Here is a 19378-nt window from a genome sequence, read left to right as displayed (position 1 = left end):
AAGGCAGTGTCAGTTTGAAATACAAGTCCCAGAAGGCATTGCAGGCAAGGAGCCAGGGGGTGAGATGAAGAACCCAGACTGGACTCCTAGCTGCAATAGGGGAAGACATGGGTGTAAGCTGGCAGGATGTGTAGATTGGTTGCCACTAGGGGGAAAGAGAGATAAGAAACCCTGTGTGCAGGAGCTCATCATTAGTCTAATGCTTAACTCAGCTGGTATGGGTGTGGGGGAAGCTAATGGAAGGAGAATGATTGGTTTTGAGAGCAGAAGCCAGGGATTGATTAGGCAGGTGGGAAGGAGTCCCAGAGGAGAGAAGCAGTTGCAGGCTGAAAATCCTTGGGTAAGAGAGATCCCTAAAGTACTGAAGTAGGCTGAAATTCCTTGGGTGTGAGGAAGTCCAAAAAGTATTTGCAAGCTGAAAATCCTTGGGTAAGGGAGGTCCCTAAAATATTGAATTTACCAGTGAAGCTGATGCAGGGTGAAATCCCTTGGGTATGAGGAGTCCCTAAAGTATTGAACTCTCCTGAAAGTAAAGAGAGTAGAAGGTAGAAACTGCTGCTTTGTAATTTAACTGTGATGATGAATTGAAAGAACTGCTTCTATTTGGAATTGAACTACTGTTTATTGTGCACTGGATAAAGAGCCCAGACTGGAGCTGACTGTGAGCCTGTATTGAATCCTGGTATGTGCTGATAGCCTACTGCTTAAAGGGGACTATTTGCCACACACTTTCAGGTGGCTTATATGTGTTTAAGATTGAAGGTGAATGCTGCTGTTGGAACTGTGTATCAGGTCTACTAGAAACCTGCATGGAATAAATTCTTTAAGATTGAAGTTGCGGGTGGACATTTATTTCTTGACTGTACCAGGAGCCTGTGGCTGGAGGAGATTGTTCTATCCTTGGCTGCACCTAGAGATACCTGGTTACAATATGTATATAGTCAGATCTTCAGAAGGTGTTCTTATATTATATAACAACAGTTCATTCAGGGGTCCTTTTACTAAGCTGTGGCAAAAGGGGGCCTGTGCTAGCATCAGTGTGTGTTTTTGGCACGCGCTAAGGCCCCTTTTTATGGCCGTTTGGGGGGAGCACTTACTGACGCCCACTGAGGTGGCAGTAAGGGTTCCCGCACTAATACAGCGCTACCCAATTACCGCCAGGTAAGCACTTCCACCAGGTAAGCACTTGCAGTGCAAAAATAGAAAATCTTTTTGTAGCGCTGGAAATGGTGCTTGCTGGGGGTGGGAACTACTGCTGGGCTCCTACAGTAGTCCGGCAGTGTTTCCAGATTAGCATGGCAAGCCCATTGCTGCGTGCAAACCCTTTAGTAAAAGGGCCCCTCAGTTCTTAATACTATAAAAGGTATGCACTTATCTGAAAATAGTCAAATCCAGGACAACAATAGAGATCCACTTTATCACCCCAGGATGGTCCAGAATAGCTTATCATAAGGATTCATGTAATATTCTGTTTGTAAAATTACTTTTTCTCCTATGTTCCTAAAAGGAGCATTTACATTCTCTGCAATGTTCACATTCCATCCCTCTGACATTCCACGGTCAACAGATTCAACATTTGGAGACCTGAAGTTTGCCACTGTTGAAGTCAAGCTGGATTCCCTTTCCTCCTAACACTTTTGGATAGGAAGGGCAAAACCTGAATTAGATTACAGTATTTTACTTTGAATTTGAAATTCTGCTACCCTGATTTGTATTCTAAATAAAATTATTTCTAATAGTGGAGGAATTTACCTGGGACATAGGAACAATTCCAACTCTAAAGAATCCGATATTCCCATTGTCGATTTTGGTGCAGTCCACAACAGTGGAGGCAATATTCTCTGGAGAGGGACCATCACAAAGAACTCCATCCACCTGGAGAGAAAAACAGCATGTGGATATCAGTGTTTTTTGTAGAGTTAAAATAGAGGAAGAAGTGTTCTTATAGCATTTCATTATAGCCTCAAAGTATCTCTTTGGGCCCCTTGTACAAAGGCACGCTAAAAGTTGGTCCTTATTATAGTCCTTATTCTTTAAAGATTATTCTCCTAAATTTACGTTCCTAAAATTTATGCTCCTAATTTATGTGCAAAATGTATATTCCTTCCTATGCTTGGTCTGCAGGCCTGGCCTGCTGTCATCATCATAAGTTTTGTTTCTCCCTACAGCTGCCTGTATACAGAGTGCATGATCAGTAAATAGCAAATATTGTTATGCACTTCTTGTAAGTCACGTGACAAGGAGAAACACAGGAGGAACTGAGTCTATGCAGCCCAAATATGGCAGAAACAAACTGATATAACCTTGATGGTGAAGAGATACTGAGGACCACCCAAAGAAAGAGATATTCCTCCAAAAATATGTGTTCAGAAAGAAGGACACCAGATGTTTGATATAACTTGTTTGCTGTTGCTGGGATCATGTGTATAGGATAAGGGAATTAGCCAATGAGCACAGAATGTGCATGTGATTGGAGCAGGAGAGGTTGGTAAGCAAACAGGAACAGGAAATTACCTTTTATGTATTACTAGTAAATCAGGCCCGCTTCTGACACAAAGGAAACGGGCGCTAGCAAGGTTTTCCTCGGAGTGTGTATGTTTGACAAAATGTGTGTGAGAGTGACTGTGTGAGAGTGAATGTGCGAGTGTGTGTGTGTGACATAGAGAGAGTGAGTGTGGGTGCGAGTGTGTGTGTGAGATAGAGAGTGTGGTTGAGATAGATAGAGTGTGAGAGAATGTGTGCGTTACATAGACTCTCTGTGAGACTGCTGCCTGGTGAATCTTTTCTGCCCTCTGCTCTGTGGTTTCTCCCTTCCGATATCTTCTCTCTTTCAGGCATTTGTGTGTTTATTTATTTCTGTCCCAAGGTTCTATTATCTTCTCTGTTGCTTCTGTGACTATTTCTCTACTTCAGGTATCCTGTATGGCTGCTTTGCAGTACAATGTCGTAGCCTTTTGCCGTCTGCTCTGCGTCTTCTACTGTCCTCTGAGCTGCTGTGCTCTTTCAAGGTTTCCTCTGATCTCATCTCCCCCACTCTGGGATCTTTCCTGCTCTTTCTGAAATGCAGTTTGAAGGTAGAAACAATGCTGGAATCCAGTGTGACAGTGTGAGTTGAGTTTGCTTCTTATAGGAGCCTGTAGTACTGTTCTGTACTGTAAGCATAGTTCTGAATTGCAGTGCAAAGTGCCTGTCTGCGTCTGTGTTTCGTTAAAAACCCTGCTGTTCAGAAGTATGCACTTTCCACATAGAGGTCTAATCTCTGCCCCTCTGAACTATATCAGCTCTGGCTCTTGTTTTCAGTGGTGGTGACATGGGGGGGTGGGTGGAGGGGGGGAATGGTGGCGATCCTGGGGGGGGAGGTGTGGGACACGGCGCGAGGGGCAGGAGGGCAGAACAGGGCGCGAGGAACTTAGCCAGCTGGCTGTTCAGATCAGCTGGGCTCCGAGGGCGGGAGGGCTCCGAGGAAGGGGCTATGAGAGCGAGTGCGATTCCTGTGGTTTGTCCCTTCTCTTGACGTCTCATTAGCTGGGCTCCGAGAGCGGGAGGGCTCCGAGGGTGGGGCTATGAGAGCGAGTGCAATTCCTGTGTTTGTTTCCTTCTCTTGACGTCGCGTTAGCTGTGCTCCGAGGGTGGGAGGGCTCCAAGTGCGGGGCTATGAGAGCGAGTGCGATTCCTTTGGATCGTGTTGTTTTCTTGTGGTTGGTTAGTGTCGCTGGTGACGTACCAGGAAGTGCCGACATCATTTCATCACACGGAGAGCACGAATGGCTCAAGGTTTAAGTGCCATGGAGTCAGCTTCAGAACGTTGGAGGTGCTTTTTATTATATAGGATGAGAAATAATATCAAAGGAATATGGTCTTTTTTGTATAATGAAGGAAACAAGAAACTCCCTTATATGTACAATAAGTTAGAATGAGAGAAATCACATGATTTCAGAAAAATGAAACTTATCACAGTATAAAAATACAGAATGAGAGCAGCCTTATTGCTCAGCCTTAGCGTCTTGTTTGGCTGTGTGATAACACTGCTCCAGAGGAAACAATTCTTTTTGTAATGACTTAGTGAAATACTAATAAAGATTTTTACTGGTTACGCCTACACCTAAGTCTGATTGTCTCTCTTATTCCAGTTGCTAATAATTTATGCTCCTAAATTACGAACATGATCTATTTTAGAGCATTGAGTATGCTCATAATTTAGGAGCATAAACTATGATCATAAATTAGGAGCACCCTCCTCCCACTGACTGGATCCCAACCACCTCTGGGTGAGTCTCTCGCTCTCAAGGTGTTCCCCAGTGGTTTCTAGGTTACTGGGGCCACACTCCCAGTTATCCCACAGTTCCTAGAAAGCAACTACAGACCCAACAAACAAACCACCAGGATTCTTAGTCAGTCCAGACAAGCAGAGACAATAAACTAAAAATGTTTATTGTCATGAAAAATTAGAACAATGAACAGAAAACAATAACAGAGAACTGAAATATGGATCAATTATAACACTATCTAAACATTTGTTCATTACCTGAACACTTCCTGGAGAGTACAGGAAATATAGCTGCTCACAGGTTATAGAATACTAGTAAAAAAGGCCCGTTTCTGACACATATGAAACGGGCGCTAGCAAGGTTTTCCTCATAATGTGTATGTTTTGGAGAGTGTATGTGAGAGTGACTGTGTGTGATAGAGAGAGTGAAAGTGTGAGTGTGTGTGTGAGAGAGAGAGTGAGTATGGGTGTGAGCGTGTCTGTGAGAGAGTGTGTGTGTGAGAATGAGAGTGTGTGCAATTGCGTATGGGAGACACAGTGTGATAGAGAGAGAGAGAGTGTGTTTCACACAGATACAGTGTATGCGTGAATGAGAGTGTGTGTGAGGCACAGATTGTCTGTGAGACTGAGTGTATGAGACCAAGCGAGTATGTAAGTGACTGTGTGACACATAGAGAGTGAATGTGATACAATGTGAGACATAGAGTGTATGAGAGTGAGAGACAGAAACACATAGTCTGTGAGAGAGAGAGTGTGTGTGTGTGTGACAGAGATACCTCCCTCCCTCCCTCCCTCTCTCTCTCTCTATGGTGTCAGGCCCCCCTCTTTCTCTGGTGTCTGAGATTGCTGCCACTGCACCTAAGCAATTGGTGTGCTGGAGGAGAGGAAGAGAGAGAGAGAGTGTGTGTGTGGGGTGGGGGGGATGTGTTGGAGGGGTTCAGCTTGGAAGAAGAGGGGTGTGGGGGATTGTGGATGCGCTGTCAGATGAAAGTAAGTGAGTATGTGTGTGTGTGGGGGGGGGGGGTTCAGGAAGCAATGGCAGATGACAGAGTGAGGGAGTGTGTGTGTGTGGGGGGGGGGCAGGGGGTACAGGAAGCGCTGCCAGATGAGAGAGTGAGTGTGTATGGGGTTTCATGAAGCGCTCCCATCCTTGAACCCCCTCCCCACCTCAGTCCCCTTCTCTCATTCAAGAACCCCCTCCCCAGTCTCTCCCATCCAAAAACCCCAGTCCCCTCCCCACCCGTCCCCTTCTCCAATCCGAGAACCCCCTCCCCAGTCTCTCCCATCCAAAAACCCCAGTGCCCTTCCCACCCGTCCCCTTCAAGCATCCAAGAACCCCCTCCCCACCTCAGTCTCCTTCTCCCATTCAAGAACCCCCTCCCCAGTCTCTCCCATCCAAAAACCCCAGTCCCCTCCCCACTCGTCCTCTTCAAGTATCCAAGAACCCCCTCCCCACCTCAGTCCCCTTCTCCCATTCAAGAATCCCAGTCCTCTCCCCATCCGTCCCCTTCTCCCATCCGAGAACCCCCTCCCCAGTCTCTCCCATCCAAGAACCCCCTCCCCACCCCCTTCTGCTTCTCCCATCCATGAACCCCTCCCACCTCAGTCTCCTTCCCATTTGAGAACCCCCTCCCCCCCACCTGAGAGCCCCACACCCTTCTCCCATCTGAGTCCCTCCCCACCTACCAGCTCCATTCTCCTGCCGCCCAGGCCCACCACCCTCACTGCCTTAAAAAAAAAAAACCCAATTTGAAGCACTGGAGTAACAGGCAGCAGCGCCTCGCGTCTGCCCTTCTACTAAAAATCTCTTCCACGACGTCATTGGGCCTTCCCACATTGAGTCCCACCCGCCCTCGCGGTAATTGGAAGTTACCTGAGAGGAGGGCGGGACTCAATGTGGGAAGGCCGAATGACGTCGTCGAAGAGATTTTTAGTAGAAGGGCAGACGCGAGGCGCTGCTGCCTGTTATTCCAGCGCTTCAAATTGGGTTTTAAAGGCAGGACAGCGCCGGGAGCGGACTCGCAGCACCCCCCACCCGCTGACATCTGGGGCGGAGCGCCCCCACCACGTCGCCGTCGCGCGTTGCTGAACTTGGGAGGGAGGGAGAGTGGTGCTCGGGCGGTCGGGGCGGGGCTACCTGAGGCACGCGGCGCGGTTGGTAGCCAGCGTTTCCTTGGCAGGGGGAGGAGTAGGGAAACACGCGGAGCGTGTTTCCCTACTCCTCCCCCTTCCTTGATGCGGTCCCTGCTTTCATTTTTCTGTTGGTTTTCCGCCCTCGACGTCATGACGTTTGACGCGAGGGCGGGGCAGCAAGTCGTTCAGTGGCTTCACCACCACGAACTTACGAACCGTTCTGGGAGTCTGAGTGACTTCAGAACGTTGTCCTCAGAACGTTGAGGGTGCCTTTTATTATATTAGATAACTGCTCATAGGGTTTCAGTGAAGAGATCTTTTTCTCTTCCCTCCCCATCTGGACAACAAGCTAGTACATCCTAGCTGAATTTGAGCTCCTGGCCAATCAGAGCCCAGAACAACAATTAAAAGTAGCTGGCCACATCACTGCAGGTTACCTCTTCCCTGTGTTGAACTAAAGAAGGAACAGTCATTTTTCTGTAACAACTTTAAACATAAACATGCACCACCTGCTAGCCAAACTAGAGAAATATACTTCATGAAATATTCTTGTAATTCATATGCTGGAAAATTCTCCATTTCACCACAATTGCCATTTAGTGCTCATAATGGCTTGTTAAGCACTGTTATCAACACCGATTGGCTTGTTAAGCCAATTAAGTTATGCGCATGGTTATAGAATACTCTTGGATTTTGGTGCGGAACGCTAGGCACGATATAGAATCTGGGGGATGGTGCCCAGATTTATGTGCCCCAATTTGGGCACATGCCCAAGATATGCACACAAATTAATTAACAATGTAGAGGGAACATTGCTTGCCAGAGAAAATTGGAAAGGACAATTGCCTATCACTTTGATACTTTGCATGCTGCCCTTTTTCTCAGTAGGGATTAGCTCTGCATCTCCAACGTTTGAGAGCAATACCTCTGCAAACTGTCCAACTCCTGCTGACCCCGACAGACATAAGAATCGGAACACTAGTCTCCTGTACCCCAGCTAGCTGTGATGTTGCTGTGAAACTAGTGATGTTTCCCACTGATACCTCACAGCCAGAATTTTATTTAACATGCATGATCAAGCACTATCTTTAATGGACGTTTCTAGTGGAGCGTATCCTTTTTTGTGTGTGAGTAACTACACAGATTCCATGACTGATTTTTGATATTTCTATACCTTGTTCCCAAGCTTAGCATAGACTTGGTTATGGTGGGTGGTATCTGCTTCTCCAGATGGATTGACTGATGTAACTGCAATGGGCCCAACCTGATAGGAGTAATAATGGAGTATGAGAGAGAGAGAGAGAGAATTACAGATCTTGTTTGTTTTTGGCAAAAAGTGGTGCATTCATTAGTATGCATTCGGTTTGTTAGCTTGCCTTAACAAAATTAATTTAACATACATTAGCTTATAAATAAATGTATGTTAAATCAATTGATGTGCATCAAAAAGTTCTAATGAGCTTTAATTAGTTTTAATTAAAATCAATGTTTGACTCAAAACAGAATAAAATTCAGAGAAAAATTCTGAAAATAACCTGGAAAGTAACCACATCTTTTTTTTATTTCCCATGCACATCCCTAGTTTTGCAGTATTAATATTAATTTAATTCTAGCAATTGTAAACCATCTTATCAAAACAGTATGCAAGGCTGAGGTACAGTCAAATCAACAATGCATTTTAGATATAAAGTCTAAATTATGCTTCTGTTTTTCCATTATGTGAGAGATAAGTTAAGAGAGAAAAATGCAAAAGGGTCAGGAGCTGGATATTTAATCAGTATGGCCTTGATGCAACTTCACAATGACACAATCTTGCTATTTCTCTGGAATGGGTATAGTAGCTAGTTTACTATCAATGATTTTTCAGAAGATAAGCAAGAAACTCATCCACTTCTTTATCAATCCTTAGATTATAATATCACCAAAATTGATTTTTGTATTTAAATTTGAACAGTAGTGCAGGAGGAATTTCTCTGGAAGGGGAGGGGCAATATTTTTTGTATTATCCAATAGAATGCTCAAGTGGAGGGGAATAGCAGCAGCAGGCAGAAGTGAGTGGCTATGAAATCTGAGGGGGTGGGGCACTGCCCTATCCCTACACCCCTGAATTTGATCAAGAATGACATCACCATCTATCCATATTGTCCAACAAGGATTTATAAAGGGCAGTTCTATAAAGGATGCCTATATTTATACACCAATAGCACACATAACTTTAAAGAATAACAGTACATACAGGTGTAAATGATGCCCAAATTTGGGTGCTGAAAAAAATGCACACTGAGCGCTGTTACATAAATGCCACTCTGAGTTGGGTGCCATTTATAGAATAGCTCTGGTATCTGTACCCAACTTTGGGCATGAGAATTTACACCAACTGAAACCTGGGATACATCCTCGTACGTAAATTAGGTGCAGATCCCCCAAATTTTATAACACTGCACGCATCTTCAGTGAACACCCCTGATTCACCCATGCACCTCCCATGGCCACATCCTCTTTTCATGTTAAAAGATTTGGGCGCACATCTTTATAAATAGCACTTAGCAAGATGCGACTGCAAATCCAAAGTGTTGTCAATTAACACCAGTAATTAATTGTTGGTACCCAAGTACTGGCACTAATTGGCTTGTTACTCAATTAAATTGCATGTGCAAATTGAGCCTTTGTCCAAATTTGCACACTTAATTTTGAGTGCCATATATAGAATCCAGGGGACAGCACAGAACAAGAGTGGAGGAGTGGCCTAGTGGTTAGCGTGGTGGACTTTGGTCCTGGGGAACAGAGGAACTGAGTTTGATTCCCACTTCAGGCACAGGCAGCTCCTTGTGACTCTGGGCAAGTCACTTAACCCTCCATTGCCCCATGTAAGCCACATTGAGCCTGCCATGAGTGGGAAAGCGCGGGGTACAAATGTAACAAAAAAAACCTGTGATGGGGGCATATATATGGAAGGAGCATGGATGTGTCATGGCTGTTCCACCTTGCAATGCACTGACAGACACATCCAAGTGCCAAATAGCATAAGAGGCTAGGAGGTTTTGGAAGTAAGCCTATCTAGTCCACTGTAAGCAAGGAAGTTGGTTACTCTCTGTGTATCCACTCCCCTGCGCAGCCGTCATTGTCATACTCTCAAAACAAAGCGAGCAAACCTATGAGTTGCTGCATTCACGTTGTCGTTCTTTATTGTTGGTCCATCTGTAACAAGGCTAAAGCCGTTTCTGTTGGATAGGCACTGCTCATGCTGTACTAATTAGTGCTGCAGCAAAACAAGAATCAGCTTGTCTGTTTAATTGCTAGATCTGCTTGCTACTCTGCCTGAGTGCAAAGTAACCACATTGTTAGTTATTGTTCTATTTTTACATGTCTCAATTGCACTGCTTTAGTGTCTACTTATAATTGTTTCTAGATGTATTACTTTTAATGCTTGATTATAACTGTCTCTAAGTGCATTGCATTATAAACATGAATACCAACAAACTACTGATAATAATCTACCTCATCCCATAATCTACCACGCATGGACCACCCCCAACATCAACAACAACCCAACCACAACTCACCAACTCTATGTACAACCTAATAACAACTCACCAGACCAAAAACACAACAACCAACCTAAAGGAAAACCCCCCACATACGAACACCACCAACAGAAAGAGAAAAAAAGAAAAACCAATAACAATGACAAATTCAACCGCCGAGAAAACAGACAATTATTAAAGAAAAAAACATCTAACCTCCCTACAGAACCATACCGCTCAATCCGAATAGGTTACATCAACGCAAGATCAGCAGTAAGCAACTCAGTAGACATACTAGATTGGATCACCAAAGACAATCTAGACCTTTTATTCATCACGGAAACATGGTTTCCACAGCCCATCAGACCCCGCCATCATAGAGACATGCCTACCAGAATACAAAATCACCCACTGGACAAAAAATGGAAAAAGAGGTGGCGGAATAGCTATAATTTATAAATCCGAATTCACCATCACAACCACTGGCGAATCCACCTCGCCACAACTCGAAATTCGCCTCGACAAAAATCAATCATCCGAACCTACAAGGACACCTCAGTGCAATCCTATTCTACAGACCACCAGGAAAATGGAAAGACTCCCAAACGCAACTCATGGACTTTATCTCGAATACATGTGTCTCTGCATCAAACATCCTCATAATAGGAGATATCAACCTACACCTCGAAGACGACCCCTCAACAGGCACACAAGAATGCAAAGAATTCTTAAAACTCTGGGATCTACATGCACCTAACAATCAGCCAACGCACGCCAAGGGACACACACTAGACATCATCACACACAAATTCAACTCAGACTCAACCATCCAACTTACAGACACAAGATGGACACCCGCACTATGGACAGACCACCATAAAGCACATGTCTCCCTCCACTGGCGAAAAATGCACATAAACGCAATCAACAAACAGGAACAAACAACATACACCACGAGAGGAAAAATAGACCCCACAACATTCTGGCAGCAGGTCTACCAAAATGAATGGTCAACAAATACAGACACCATCCAATTCCTCCAGGAATGGGACGACATATGCAAAACAACATTGGACACAATTGCCCCAATCCAAACCAGAACATCATGCAGGAAAAAATCAAATCCATGGTTCACCGAAGAGCTGAAAAAACTCAAAACACAAGTCAGAAAGCTAGAACGCGCATGGAACAAAAAGAAAGATGAACACACACTAAATGCCTGGAAATCACTTCGGAGGAAATACAAATATACCATAAAACAGACTAAAAGACTACACTACAAAACAATAATTGGACCAAACTATAAAGACACACACAAACTCTTCTACCTTGTAAACAAATTGCTAGACACCACACCAGTTACAAACAATAGCAAAGATACACCAGGGGTCGACGACCTTGCTAAATACTTCAAGGAAAAAATTATACAATTACGACTCAAAATACCCACCAGCCCTACTGAATACGCCACACTCCTAAACTGTCTAGACCCAGAAGACGGAATATACCCAGCAGACAGGATCTGGACAGAATTCGAACCACTGTCAGAGGACCTCATCTCTAAAACGCTCAAAGATTTGCCAAATCCCATTGCAAACTAGATATCTGCCCAAACAACCTCATGAAATCAGCTCCTCAACAATTCATAATAGACCTAACAAACCACGTGAATTTCATGCTACAAAATGGACTTTTCCCAAAGGAAAAAGGGAAAATTTTACTCACCCCAATACCCAAAGACACAAAAAAAAAAAACGCAAGCGAAATAACAAATTACAGACCAGTAGCATCTATTCCACTAATAACCAAAATAACCGAAGGGATGGTAACAAAACAACTCACAAATTATCTCAACAAGTTCTCAATACTGCATGATGCCCAATCAGGATTCCGGTCAAATCACAGCACAGAAACAGTACTAATCACCCTTATGAACAAATTCAAACAAATGATTGCTACAGGCACCAACATACTCCTCCTACAATTTGACATGTCAAGCGCCTTTGATATGGTTGACCACGGAATTCTATTACACATACTTGAATACTTTGGCATCGGAGGCAACGTCCTAAACTGGTTCAAGGGATTCCTAAACTTGTGCTCATACCAAGTCACATCAAATTCAACAACATCTGCTGCATGGACACCGGAATGTGGAGTACCGCAGGGATCCCCCCTCTCACCAACTATCTTCAACCTAATGATGATCCCCTTGGCAAAACTACTATCAAATCATAACCTTCACCCTTACATATACGCAGATGATGTAACGATATATATTCCTTTCAAACAAGACATTAACGAAATCTCCAACGAAATCAACCAAAGTCTACACATCATGAATACTTGGGCAGATGCATTCCGACTGAAACTGAATGCAGAAAAAACTCAATGCCTCATACTCACCTCCCAATACAACATGAAAACATTTACCGCTATCAGCACACCTAAACTACAACTGCCAATCTCCGAAACGTTAAAAATCCTCGGAGTCACTATCGACCGCCACCTAACACTTGAGACTCACGCAAACAACAAAACCAAAAAGATGTTGTACTCCATGTGGAAACTGAAAAGAATAAGACAATTCTTTCCGAGATCCATCTTCCGTAACCTAGTGCAATCACTCGTACTCAGTCATCTAGACTACTGTAACTCACTATACGCAGGCTGCAAAGAACAAATACAGAGGAAACTTCAAACAGCCCAGAATACAGCAGCTAGACTCATCTTCGGAAAACCAAAATACGAAAGTGCAAAACCCTTACGTGAGAAACTGCACTGGCTCCCACTCAAGGAACGTATCACCTTCAAAGTATGCACCTTAGTCGACAAAATAATCCACGGTGAAGCCCCTGCATACATGTCGGACTTAATAGACCTGCCACCCAGAAACGCTAAAAGATCATCCCGAACTTTCCTCAATCTCCACTTCCCTAACTGCAAAGGCATAAAATACAAAGTACTGCACGCGTCAACCTTCTCTTATATGAACACGCAACTCTGGAATACACTACCACGCAACCTGAAAACCATCTACGAACTAACGGACTTCTGCAAACGATTAAAGACTTATCTCTTCGAGAAAATTTACTGCAAAGATCAAAACACATGAAGTCCACACACACTAACAGAAATGCATCAACACACTCTCTTCTGAATTCTCCTACCCGTATCTTCACCACAATTAATACACCCTAAGGTTCTCGTGCTATTGTTATATCACCCTATCTTTTCCCCATTGTAACATTCCACTGTTTATACGCACTAAATGTCATTTTGACTTGACTTGTCTTCCCACAACTCCTCATAATGTAACCCATAATTGTACTGTAGCACATTGTATTTCCATCATTCAAAATGTATTGTAAGCCACACTGAACCCGCAAATAGGTGGGAAAATGTGGGATACAAATGCAGTAAATAAATAAATAAATAAATTAAAGATCTGAGCTTTCTAGCCCATTATAAAGCATAAAATTGTATTGCTTTGTAAATCGTATTGCTCTGTCACCTTCCTGTCTCCCACCTATCCATCCCCATCCTGTGAGACTGTCACTGAAATGCTTTGATGTTTCACTCATATATACTGTCATCTACCAACATTTGCTTATTTCCGATCTGACAAAGAAGGGCAACTTTCGAAAGCTAATCAAGAAATGTATTAAGTTATGTCCCATAAAAAAGGTATCATCTTATTTTCTTTTCCATGTTTTATTTTGTTTTATTTCTATTGATTAGCTCACAGTAGAAATCAGCTGGCAGTAAACACTGAAATGCTCGTAGGAATATAAAGGGCATCTCAGCATTTACAAGATGATTTCTACTGCAAACTAAAAATGCAAGCGTGGCTTATTAAAGACCCTCTCAATGTGGCTGGCTAGATTAGGCATTCAATCTGCACTGAAAATCCATCCCATAGACAATACATGACTTAATGGCTACCTGAAAATCCTCCATAATTCACTTACCAGGTCAATGAGATGTGTGGCCACTGAGCAGTCTGGGATCTGTATGATGATGCTCTGAGAAGTGCCAATGTACTTTGCACAGTCTTTCATGCCCAAGAAATCAATCCACTTTCCTGCACATAAAACAGACAAAACATTTAACATGAACATAAGAACATAAGTATTGCCATACTGGGACAGACAGAAGGTCAATCAAGCCCAGCATCCCGTTTCCAACAGTGGCCAATCCAGGTTACAAGTACCTGGCAAGATCCCAAAACAGTACAATACATTTTATGCTGCTTATTCTAGAAATAAGAAGTGGATTTTCTCCAAGTCCATTTTAATACTGACTTATGGGATTTTCTTTTAGGAAGGTCTTGCAACCTTTCTTAAACCCCGTTAAGCTAACTGCTTTTTACAACATTCTCTGGCAACGAATTCCAGAGTTTAATTACACGTTGAGTGAAGAAATATTTCCCTGATTTATTTTAAATTTACTACTTTATAGCTTCGTTGTGTGCTCCCTAGTCCTAGTATTTTTTGAAAGAGTAAACAAGTGATTCACTTCCACCTGTTCCACTCCACTCATTATTTTATAGATCTCTATCATATCTCCCCTCAGCTGTCTTTTCTCCAAGCTGAAGAGCCCTAGCCACTTTAGCCTTTCCTCATAGGAAAGCCATCCCATCCGCTTTATCATTTTTGTCGCCCTTCTCTGTACCTTTTCTAATTCCACTATATCTTTTTTGAGATGCGGTGATCAGAAATGCTCACACCATGGAGCGATACAAAGGCATTATAACATCCTCATTTTTCTTTTCCATTCCTTTCCTAATAATACTTAACATCCTATTTGCTTTCTTAGCCACCGCTGCACACTGAGGAGAGGGTTTCAATGTATCATAAATGATGTCTCCTAGATCCCTTTCCTGTTTGGTGACTCCTAATATGGAACCTTGCATCGGGTTCCTGTTTCTCACAGGCATCATCTTGCACTTGCACACATTAAACATCACCTGCCATTTAGACACCCAGTCTCCCAGTCTCGTAAGGTCCTCTCGCAATTTAACAACTTTGAATAACTTTGTGTTGTCAGCAAATTTAATTACCTCACTAGTTACTCCAATTTCTAGATCATTTATAAATATGATAAAAAGCAACGGTCCTAGCACAGCCCCCTTGGGAACCCCACTCTCTACCCTTCTCCATTGAGAATACTGACCATTTAACCCTACTCTCTGTTTTACTAGTACTACTACTACTACTACTATTTAGCATTTCTATAGCGCTAAAATGGCATAACCATTTTTTAATCCACAATAGAACACTACCTCCTATCCCATGACTCTCTAATTTCCTCTGGAGTCTTTCATGAGATACTTTGTCAAATGTCTTTTGAAAATCCAGATACACCATAACTACTGGCTCACCTTTATCCACATGTTTGTTCACCCCTTCAAAGAAATGTAATGCTCTGTAATTTTGTACTTTATAATAGTCTCTACCATTTAGCCTGTCACCGTCAGTCTCACCGGTATATAATTTCACAGATCACCTCTGGAACATTTTTTAAAAATCGGCATTACATTGGCCACCTTCCAATCTTCTGGTATCATACTTGGTTTTAAATATAAATTACATATTAATAAAAATAGTTCTGCAAGTTCATTTTTCAATTCTATCAGTACCCTGGGATGAATACCATCTGATCCAGGCGATTTGCTACCTCAATTTGTCAAATTGCACCATTATATCTTCCAGGTTTTTTACAGATTTCATTCAGTTTCCATGACTCGTCTGCTTTGAATACCATTTCTGGTTCAGGTATCTCTCCCAAATCTTCCTCGGTGAAGACCGAAGAAAAAGAGTTCATTTAATCTTTCCGCTATGGCTTTGTTTTCCTGAGTGCCCTTTTTACTCCTCGGTCATTTAGCAGTCCAACTGATTCTTTTGTTGGCTTCTTGCTTTTAATATACCTAAAAAAAAATTTTACTATGTGTTTTTGCCTCCAACACATTCTTTTTTTCAAAGTCCCTCTTTACATAGTAACATAGTAAATGATGGCAGATAAAGACCTGAACGGTCCATCCAGTCTGCCCAACAAGATACACTCATTTTACATGGTATGTGCTACTTTAAATGTATACCCGAGTTTGATTTGTTCGTGCCTTTCTCAGGGCACAGACCATAAAAGTCTGCCCAGCACTATTCCTGTACTAAAAGTTCTGAAGCTAACGTCGAAGCCCCTTAAAATTTACACTCCAGCCCATCCATATCTATTCAGCCACGATCAGGGCGCAGACTGTAGAAGTCTGCCCAGCATTGGTTTTACTCTCCAATTACAAGCGTCACCACCCAATCTCCTCTAAGATTTCGTAGATCCATTCCTTCTAAACAGGATTCCTTTATGTTTATCCTACATATGTTTGAATTCCGTTACTGTTTTCATCTCCACCACCTCCCGCGAGAGGGCATTCCAAGTATCCACCACTCTCTCCGTGAAAAAATACTTCCTGACATTTTTCTTGAGTCTGCCCCCCTTCAATCTCATTTCATGTCCTCTAGTTCTACCGCCTTCCCATCTACGGAAAAGGTTTGTTTGCGGATTAATACCTTACAAATATTTGAACATCTGTATCATATCACCCCTGTTTCTCCTTTCCTCCAGGGTATACATGTTCAGGTCAGCAAGTCTCTCCTCATACGTCTTGTAACACAAATCCCATACCATTCTCGTAGCTTTTCTTTGCACTGCTTCAATTCTTTTTACATCCTTAGCAAGATACGGCCTCCAAAACTGAACACAATACTCCAGGTGGGGCCTCACCAACGACTTATACAGGGGCATTAAAACCTCTTTTCTTCTGCTGGTCACACCTCTCTCTATACAGCCCAGCAACCTTCTAGCTACGGCCACCACCTTGTCACACTGTTTCGTCGCCTTCAGATCATCAGATACTATCACCCCAAGATCCCTCTCCCCGTCCATACATATCAGACTCTCACCGCCTAACACATATGTCTCCCATAGATTTCTGCTCCCTAAGTGCATCACTTTGAATTGAATTTTAATTGCCAAACCTTAGACCATTCTTCTAGCTTCCGCAGACGCCCCCCTTCCCCAGAATGTTGCCCAGTTCCTTACAAATCTAAAACCCTCCACCCTGCACCATCGCCTCATCCACGCATTGAGACTCCAGAGCTCTGCCTATTTCTTGGGCCTTGTACGTGGAACAGGGAGCACTTCGGAAAATGCTACCCTAGAGGTTCTGGATTTGAGCTTTCTACCTAAGAGCCTAAATTTGGCTTCCAGAACCTCTCTCTCACATTTTCCTGTCATTGGTACCCACATGTACCGAGTTAGGATGCCAACTAAGCATTGTAGGTTTCTGCTAGCAGGCTGGGTAGGGGCTGGGAATATCTCTGCTAGGTAGCTGGGAGAGACTTGCTCGCTATTGGTCAGCTGGGTAGTAGCTGACGTCTGCAGCTCTGATGTCAGTAGCCAGGATCTATTTTTACCTGCAGTGCCTGGTAAACCTTGCTTTGGCGTTTCAGACTTGTGCTTGCTGGAAGCCTTGGCTTTCTCTGTTTAGAGAGCTTTTGCTCTGTGGGGGAAGGGTAGATTCCTCTTGCCTCTCTCCCTCTCTGTTTCTTATTTGTTTGTTTTTATCAGTGTGTGGTAATTAGCTTCCCTTTGCAGCTGGGCTGTGTGCTTGTCACTTGTTGGTCTTAGTTCTGTCTGTTGTGGTTCCACCCCCTTCTCTGTGTCTAAGCTTGCTGTGTTAACCCTTTTGTGTCTGTGTCTGGCTTTGTAGGGGTTTGTGGCCAGAAGCCTTCCTCTGGCTGGGATTCCTTCTGTTATTTGTGCTGGGTGCTGTCTGCCCTGTTCTGCTTGTCTGTTGGTTCAGCTTTTCCTGCTCCTGCTGCTGCTTCCGATGGCCCTAAGTCCTGCCGGCTGCCTGCAGCCAGGGGCTCAACTCCTGGTGAACAGCGGCTAAGTGCAGGTGAAGTCGGGTAGCTATTCCAGTATCGGTGTTCCCGCTTTTCCCCAGGGAGTACCTGTTGTTGCCTGTCGGTTCCAGTGGCCCCGCTTCCGCTATCTGTGTGCAGACCATCCGTGTCCTGAAGTTCTCTACCTGTGAGGAGTTCTGCACCTCTCTGCGGAAGCTGGAGTTCTGGGTGAGTACCCTGTGGGCTATTTCTTTCATTTATTGTGGTTCGGCCTACCTCAGGCCTCTCCTAGACTTCCCTTCTGTCAGTGGCTTGGGCTCAAGGGCTCACGAGCGGGGTGGTAGTAACAAGCATATTCTATATACTGCGTCTAACTGTAAACACCGCTTATAGAATACGCTTAGTTGGCACTGATTTCTGCGCCAATTTTTTATGTGCCCTATAGAATCTCTCCCTAGTTGCCTAACTTTAGGTGCACCAATGCCCACCTGTGCTAGTATTCTATAAAGGAATCTTGACTCCAATCTGCCATTATAGAATTGAGGTGCCCAAATCTTGGCACCGATTTATAGACTTTCCATTTTCAGGCCTGTGCCTAGTTTGCCTATGCCTTAATCATGTCCTGGCTAAGTTTAGCTGCCTGATCCAGAGTACTGACATTCTGGCCAGGATCTAGGCAGTTCTATTTTGGGTGGATAATGTTAAGCAGCCTAGGTTGCAGCTGATAATGACCAGCTAGATTTAGAATTATTTTCAGCTGATTTGGCTAAAGCTATTCCTTTGAGATCCTACATGTGTCATTGAATAACCACGTTAGATGAACCCCAGTTCCTTTCTCTGTCCTACCTTTTTGAATCACCAGGCTGATGGAAGAAGGCCAAACAGCTTCCATAAAGCCCCAGAGCAAGGGACTGAAGAAATGTTTCACTGGTTTCAGTTGTTTTAGATTAGAGATCCACAGGGACATTGGATGATCCCGAGCTTGAAGTTTTGTTCTATAAAGAAAATATTCTATGTGAAAAATGATCATATTTTTAAATTCTATTACACAGTTTGCTTCATTTCCAGCTGGAAGTGTAGGAGACAAAGCAAACACTGTCTTTTGATTAATAGCCGCATATTCATGGTAATTAAATCCCCTCATAAGCTTACAGAAAAATGGTTGAATTAGAAAACATTTCTCCTGTATAGTAGTACTTTATCAACTTTCATGCCATGTAACATTCATGAATCTTTCATGAACAGTCAGACTTGCAAGTATTTCATTAGACTCAGATATAGAAATATTATATACAGCAAATAATTCAGGTGTTGATATTCAAAGTGATTTAAGTATTCAGAAGAGGCCCCTGCCCATAAATCTTGCTCAGTGGCTGACCGCCAGTATTCAGCAGCACTTAACCAGGCAGTGCCATTGAATATCAGCTCTGATTGGCCTTTTTTGAAGTGGGCTGGAGAAGGGCATTCTGAGGATGTAGTCAGGGAGTAGCTAGCATCTATGTGGCTACTGGTAATATTCAGTGCTTGTTCCCACAAAGCTAAGTGACCAA

The 19378-nt window shown here is 43.4% G+C and overlaps 1 protein-coding gene across 1 annotated transcript in view; it reads right to left on the bottom strand.

Annotated features, from left to right (window-relative positions):
• Window positions 1-19378, bottom strand: part of LOC115474561 — a 55083-nt gene that overhangs the window by 810 nt on the left and 34895 nt on the right. The window contains exons 6-9 of the mRNA XM_030210077.1: window positions 18675-18823; window positions 13896-14008; window positions 7575-7664; window positions 1753-1875 (exon numbers count right to left, since the gene is read on the bottom strand). Coding sequence (XP_030065937.1) covers window positions 1753-1875; window positions 7575-7664; window positions 13896-14008; window positions 18675-18823 — 475 coding nt within the window. The remainder of the gene's footprint in view (window positions 1-1752; window positions 1876-7574; window positions 7665-13895; window positions 14009-18674; window positions 18824-19378) is intronic.

Source organism: Microcaecilia unicolor, chromosome 7 (assembly GCF_901765095.1).
Source record: "Microcaecilia unicolor chromosome 7, aMicUni1.1, whole genome shotgun sequence".
Classification (NCBI taxonomy): domain Eukaryota; kingdom Metazoa; phylum Chordata; class Amphibia; order Gymnophiona; family Siphonopidae; genus Microcaecilia; species Microcaecilia unicolor.
The sequence above is the reverse complement of the archived record's forward strand: the minus strand, read 5'-3'. Positions and strand labels throughout refer to the sequence as shown.